This window comes from Montipora foliosa, chromosome 1 (assembly GCF_036669935.1).
Source record: "Montipora foliosa isolate CH-2021 chromosome 1, ASM3666993v2, whole genome shotgun sequence".
In the NCBI taxonomy this organism is placed as follows: Eukaryota; Metazoa; Cnidaria; class Anthozoa; order Scleractinia; family Acroporidae; genus Montipora; species Montipora foliosa.
In genome coordinates this window covers 15,159,934-15,167,570 of record NC_090869.1, presented here as the reverse complement: position 1 = coordinate 15,167,570, position 7,637 = coordinate 15,159,934, and the positions used below count along the sequence as shown (strand labels likewise).

General features: G+C 38.0%; 1 protein-coding gene across 1 annotated transcript in view; it reads left to right on the top strand.

The window, feature by feature from the left end:
• LOC137975342 (uncharacterized) overlaps positions 1 to 2,619 on the top strand; it is a 9,356-nt gene extending 6,737 nt beyond the window's left edge. The window contains exon 4 of the mRNA XM_068822435.1: positions 1,802 to 2,619. Coding sequence (XP_068678536.1) covers positions 1,802 to 2,010 — 209 coding nt within the window. The 3' untranslated portion in view covers positions 2,011 to 2,619. The remainder of the gene's footprint in view (positions 1 to 1,801) is intronic.
• The last annotated feature ends 5,018 nt before the right edge of the window (positions 2,620 to 7,637 follow it).

Here is a 7,637-nt window from a genome sequence, read left to right as displayed (position 1 = left end):
GCGGATGTGTTCTCTCCAATCATCCTCTCTTTTTTATAGAGAGCACAATTGCAAAGGAAGGCCATGTCTATATTCTCTCCATGCACCTTTCCAGGACTGTTTTTAGCTAGGTTGGGTCTAACTACGTTAGACGTACGTACAGCTTGTGTAGGATAAAATTTTCAGTCTACCACATAAGTTATCTTGTCTCCTTTTACGAAATTATTAGGTCACATAACAACACTAAGGCTAAAGCATAAGAACACTTTCGATACATACCACGAACACGCAAAGACATTTTGTGCGCTCTTATGTATTCGGGTTAATATTAGGGAGTTTAAGAAATGATTACGGCCATGGCAACAACAACGCCACAGAACAAGAATATCATTGGTTGAAATCGTGCTGCACGTGCGGCACGCATTTTATTCCTGAACTCTGCATTAGAACAACGTGAAATCACCAAATTTGAGTGACCACGTGAGTGAAAACGTGAGCGTACAAATATTTTTACTCTGAAATCGCTAGTATAAATTCAATTTTAGGATAATTCGCCCACATTGTACGAAGTGAACGAGACTAAATAATTGCAAAAAAAAATTAGGATTGTGCAAAGTTACATTTGAAGTGGCGTTTTCGTCGCCATCTCCGTAGTGGATCTTAAGTACTTATTAAAAATAACTAGAGCAAAACAGTTGTGCATATTTTCATATTCTTATTTTTACAGCATAAGCTTCAAATTTACATATTTAGAATTTTACTAAGTAGTTGTTGCATTTCTAATGGTCAAAAGGACATTAAATATTTACAATTCAGCAAAATGGCCGCAATGTAATTTGCGAAATAAACTACTATTACTACTAATACTAGCTGTTTTACTACTACTACTACTACTACTACTACTACTACTACTACTACTACTACTACTACTACTACTACTACTACTACTACTACTATTACTGTAATTCTTTGTTGAGGCCGTAAGACATTTTATAGCAGCATTTTCATGCCGTGAGACATTTTATAGCAGTAAAAATGTTAGTCAGATACGAAATTGAAAAAAAAAAATTTAAGTGGCCGTAATCAAATTTTCGTGATCAGGACCTTCTGGCGTGATAAAATATTTCGGCTGATTGTCTCAGCCTTCACTGGATATTGCATGAGCAGTCACGCGATTGTGGAAATTCAACCGAAATATCTTCTTACGCCCTGTTACGAAAAATAGCATTGCGTGACAAGCGTTACTTTCTAGAAGCTTCGCGAGAGTTCGTAGTTTGTTTATTTTAGATTCGTGCGTAAGCGTTTCTAAATCGGTATGTTTTGTAATCTTTCTATAATTAGATTGATTACTATTTTAGAAAGTTCTAGAAGTTTATTGTCAAGTATATATAAGTAGACGAGTCCAAGCGGAGTGTTTTTCTGACTAGTTTTTTACAAGCGAAGAGAGTTGGCGTTAGCCGTGTTTAGTCAAGTGTTACAGAAGCAGTGTTTATTCAAGTTGGCGGAGGCCGTGTAAGTTTATTGAGTACGTGTTGTTCAGAGTTTTACTTCGTGGAAACTACGTTCATTTTTGGAATAAATCTTCTTTTTGTTGTTCCGACAACCCTGCGTTCAGTTTAGTTTGCAAGCTACCTTTCCTCAAAACATTCGAACTCGTAACACGCGCTCGGTCGTAAACTGTTTCCAAGACACTCGAAGTTTGAAATAGGAAAATTGGAAATTTAGGGAAATAGGAAATAATTACGTAATGGCGGCTATAACCACAAATCATTTTAATTCAGTTTGATTCACTTTTTCTTTTTTTTTCATGTAATTTTTACAGCTCTGTATTGGATTCGACTTAACAAAGATGAGGTCTGTTTCGGTGCCAGGGATGACTCGTATGGAAAATTCACTATTCCGTCCGATGGAGCTCTTTTCAGGTTAAAGCTGGTGTATCGATCAGGTTATGTCACCAACAATAAAAACAAGGAACCGTTTGGAAGCCATTGGGGTTTGCAAGCAAAGCAGGCTATGTACACTAGTCACTAACGCGACTAACGAAGTAATATTTCCACAAGATTACAAAACTGGCAGCTATTCCCTTGCTAACACCCACGTAAACTCCTCCGAGCTGCTGTTCAACTCCTTGCCCTCTCCCCAGAGAGTACGAGCTAACGAGGAATTTAGAATTTGGTTCAAAGCAGATCTTATAGATGGTCATGAAAACGACAACTCTGGCCAGACCTGCGTTGAAGTCTTTGGCTTGTTTCAATCGATGGAATAGAGACACATCCTTTTCTGATTTTTCCCTGGTTGACACGTATGCCGCTAGCATAAGCATAAGTTCAAGCATAAGCACAAGGTTGTTTACACGTGCAATAAGCATAGGGTGACATAGTTACGCTGGAGCAGTGAACAAATAATTTGGCGCTAAAATTTTAAATCCAAAATGGCGGACGCCGAGATGTTTAGCGAGGAGGAGATGTTGTTACTTGTTCCTCTATTGCGAAGAAGGAGAAGGCGAAGGGAAGGAGCAATAGATGAGAAGTCAAAAAGGGTTTGGGTTAGGGAAATCTTTCGTAGGCGGAAAGAGCACGGCGAGTTTCATAACCTGGTGAGGGAGCGCAGGCTGGGCGGTCAGGTGTAAAATAAAAATGACTTGCAATAACTTTAAACAAAATCTAGTTTTAAAAATTTTACAAAGTAAGCTTGTAAATTAAAAACGTGCTTCTCTGTCTTCTTGTGCTTGTCCTGGTTTACTTGTCGGTGACGTTACAAAAGCACAAGAGCAAGCACAAGAAAAAGGAACAATTTCCTTTTCTTGTTCTTATTCTTGCTTCGCCCCGGTTTACACGTTGATTTCTTGTGCTTATGCTTGAGCTTATGACTATGCTTGCGTCGTACGTCTAAACCAGCTTTTAGCATGTTGTAGATTGCTCTATATAGACCGAACAGCCTAAAAGCGCTCAAAATCTTAAAATAGTTCTCAAAAGAAGCTCGGTTTAAGCGAAACGTTTCCATCAAAATGTATTCTTCATGGGAATCGAATCTATTTTGCAAACTAAACAAGGTACTGAATAATGTAAGTGCCTAGTTTTTATTGAAAATTATAACGTGTTAAATAGCTGAAGTGTACGTACGCTACTCGTTTCAGTTAGCGATATACCGGCGAACGTTTCGTTTGCTTTATAGGAAAGTGTCTTACATGAGTTCCTTCTCCCATAATATTTACTACTTGTGGATGGAACATTTTTCCTGTAATCATTTGCTCATTAAAGCAATAAAGCTTAAATGCTCGTTTTTTGTTGTTAATGTTTATTTGTATTATGAAACAGTGTCTTCCCGAATGTGCAGAAGTAAGTACAAAAACGCTCTTCTTGCGAAGAAACTGTGAAAAAAGAAATGAAGCAGAAAAGAAAACGATAATAAAAACGAAGTATTGTTAAGAGGAGACAATCTCGTGGACTAGGCATTTCCGTTGTCAATGAACTAAAAACTGATCGATCAGGTTATGTCACCTACAATAAAACAAGGAACCGTTTGGAAGCCAAAGGGGTTGCAAGGCCCCAGTTAATGAAAATAAATGTTATTAAGGCATTTTCAGGTGTTTTTCAGTGTTGCTGGGAAAACATTATCTGTTCCTTTTTCCCAGCAAGACACACAAGAAATTTCCCAGCCAGCTAGATAAAATTGGTTGGTTTCCCAGCCAGCTGATCAAATTTATTTCCCAGCCAGGAATTCCGCGCGCTTTCAATCCCTCGATCCAAAACGACCGAACAAAAGCGACAAAACCGGGACAAAACAGGTTTTTTTCCGCAAGCGCAATCACTCTGACCAGCCGTCGTATGTTGTGACTACTCTCTGGGAGAGGGAAGGGGTTTTTTTTTTTTTTTTTTTTTTTTTTTTTAGTCGTCCTCAGTCTCAGTCTTCAGTTTTTCTAGCCAGCTCGGGTTGAAATGCTAGAAAAAGTCAGTAATTCCCAGGCAAAACCTCTATCAATAACAAAATTTCCCAGCCAGCTCATCGAAAACACCTGTATTTTTGCCAGCCAGCAAGATTCCTCTGGGGAACAGATATAAACAAGCTGTTAAAGTGAAGTTATGAATCCTCGCAGTGTTAGCAATTGCGCACAAAAGCCTGAAAATTCAGGACTTTATCGGGGTTTGCGATGTCGGTGCGACGCTATAATCAAAAAATGAGCTATGAAGCTACATATACTGGGAGCTGGTCATTTGTGGGTTCATGTGATAGCTATGATCTTCGCAGTTATTAACGTTAATTTTTAGCAATAGCCCTGTTAACGGTTAGTTTTTCTCATTTGCATTACAAATGTAATCTAAACGTGAATGCGAGGCAATTTCGGATTAAAACGTACAAAAATAGCCCGAAATTGCCTCACTTACATGCTAGGATTATATTGTAATGCAAATGAGAAAACCTAACCGTGAAAAAGGGCTATTGCGTAGGGAAGCCTGAAAAAATTCAGGATCTTCAGCCGGGTTTGAACCCGTGACCTGCGCGATACCGATGCGACGCACTAACCAACTGAGCAATGCAGCCACGGACGTTGTGTGTGGCTGCATAGTTCAGTTGGTTAGTGCGTCGCAGCGGTTATCGCGAGGTCCACGGGTTCAAATCCCGCTGAAGTCTTGAATTTTTCAGGAACTCCGACGGAATTGCTAAAATTACGTTCATAATTGCGAGGATAATAGCTTCACTAGATTTTAATATCCACAGTTCAATATATGAGTTCATTTCATACATCATTTCGTTATTTAAACAACGACTAAGTGCGATAAATGTTGCAATAGTGTGTTTCTATGACGACAGTCATTAAACGCGACCAAACGTCTGTTAACACTTTTTTTATTTGCAATGAGCTTAAAATGTATAAATCTCTATAATTCCGTAAAGGTTTAAAAAGAACTGAATACCGAAATTGAATCTCAGATTGAATGAGGACAGGCCTTGGGGTTACTATGATAGCTGTACTGTCACGGTACACGCGAATCACCTAAGATTAACCTATGTTCTTCGATTTACCGTGGGCGATTCTGAATGTAATGAGATCGTCAGTTGTAAAAAATCTCGGTTGTTTGTATTGACGACAAAAAAAAAGCTGTCGATGAACTCTCACGTAAACAAAATTTGTAATACATCATTCTATTATACTTCAATAAAAACATTATGCGAATATAGAACACATTTATTCGCGTAAATCCACCGAGACCTTAATTCATGCGTTTGTGTCAAGCCCGATTAGATTACTGTAACAGTTGACTCTCACGGACGCACCAAAGTCCAAATTGAAAAGTTACAAAGAGTTAAGAATGCAGCTGCAAGACTTACTAATGTTTTCAAGGAACCGAAGTTCAGTTATATTACACCAGGCCTAGATCAGCTTCACTGGCTTCCAATTAAGTACCGCATTGAATTTAAAATTTTGCTCTTTACCTTTAAAGCTATTTCACGGCATGGCACCTGACTATATCTGTAAACTGATCAGTCGGAAATCATCAACTAGATATTTACTCGGATCTAGCGCAAAGAATTATGCTTGAGACTCCTAGTGGCAAGATACTTTCAAAACTTGGAGGAAGAGCTTTTGTTACGCAGACCCGAAGCTTTGGAACAATCTGCCCTGTAAAAATATCTAGCCTTGACTCTCTTTCAAGTTTTAAGTGCCAGCTCAAACACATCTTTTTAAAGAAGCTTTTAATTTGTAATTCTTATACATTTTAATTCGTCAAATATTTATTGTTACCTTGTAATTATTATTATTCATTATTATTATTATTATTATTATTATTATTATTATTATTATCGTATACATTAATTTATTTTTAATCATAACTGCTTGTAATTTCATTTATTTTATTTATTTTATTAAATTGTTTAAAGCGCATTGATCATGTTCGGCATGAAAAATGCGCTATATACGTTTCAATTATTATTATGATGTCATCTATGACGTCATTAGGATGTCAATGACAAGCTTCCCTATGAACAGTGATATTTTTTGAGGAGGATACCTTTCATGTGGCTTTCCTGTGGATATGATCACACGCTTTTTCGATTTCTTCTAACAGTGTATCAATACTGTATGTCTTGCCTCTTTTATAGATTTTTAAATTCTATTTAATAACTCTCTTTAATAGATGATTCGTGTGTCTCGAACCGAGAAAACAGACTGCAGAAAGGTCCAATTACCTGAAAACGGATTCATGATATCAGCTCGTATTAGTGTATTTTTTCACCACTAAAAACGGAAAATGATCAGCTTTTGACACCACAAAGTTATAACACGTACGGACACAGTTGTGTACCATGTTTGCAAGAAATTAAAAACCACTTATCTACAATCATGGCAAAAGTAGTTGGGACGCTTACGCCAGGATGGGCCTGAAAAACATCTCAGACGTTAAAAATTAAAGTAAGCACAACTGTCAAAATTCCGTAAAAATTTTCAAAATAAAAGTAACCCATCCCCCAGTCAATGTTAAAATAGACAAGGAAATGTCTGTTCACTGTTGGCAATATTGTGTTGGGGGGGGGGGGGGGGAATCCTCAAAACTCCGTAAGAACTTGAAAACCAACTTCAAAGCCGGGTAACTGTTAGGCCCTTCCCGATATGCTGGTAAAACTAGCATTTTATGCTCCTAGCAATGCTCAATTTTGTCCCAAAAATTAAATGCTCAAATTATTCTTATTTTTCAACATTATGCTCCTCTTGCTTTATTTTAAAGAGTTGAGTTTTACCATCAGTGGATTTCAAAGGTCGCTTTTCAGTGATCTATTGGGCAGGAACTGGCCTATTTTCTTCTTCGCTACCTCCTTCTATGACCTGCATGTTACTTCCACCGTTTCTTCGAGAAGCCACTGGAGACAGCACGTTACCCAAGCCAAAAGCAACGAGAGAAAAATGTTCCAATGCACGCAAAGTTGACCATTTTGTGGGTTGTAACATTGATACACAATGTTTAACCCATTCACCTACCTAAACCGGTCTAAACCGGCCATACTTAGTATTTTACTCTGTCGTCAATGGGGAAGCCCAGGAGTTAATGGGTTAAAGCACTTGAAGAATGAAGTAAGCCACCCTTCATCTAATTTTCATGAAATTTTGACGGAACAAGGCTTGGGCGACACGCTTTCTCGATCTTAGGTCGGCATTGCATGCCATCCATCTAAACTCCCGTGAAATTACATGAAGTTGACTCGTTTCTAACTAACAATGCGATTTACGATGATAACAACGAAATGATTCAGAAGAGTGAATCTAGAAAGAATCGAACGTCACCTGTCACGAAACGAAGTCAGTTACTGGAAATAGATAGATTTTTATGGCGTTATATCTCCGCCAAAATTCAACAAAATTCTGCTGTAAACACGATGCCAAATATTTCTAACATAATGTCTTTTTTGCAAAACATAAGGTGTGACCTGGAGCATTGCATGCTTGGTCGCGCTTATTTCGGGTGACATCATTATAAATCGCTCCAAAAGGAAAAAGTTTTTGTTTTCTCTGGTCTTGAAAACACGTTCAAAGATTCTTTTTTAGAATAAGTAGATATTAATTTCACAAAATGCTTTTTGGAGCTTTTCAGAAAACCGGCATCTGCCCCGAGGGTTTATCTCCAGGACCTCCGGTCTCCCTCCCTCGATAAAATGCAGCA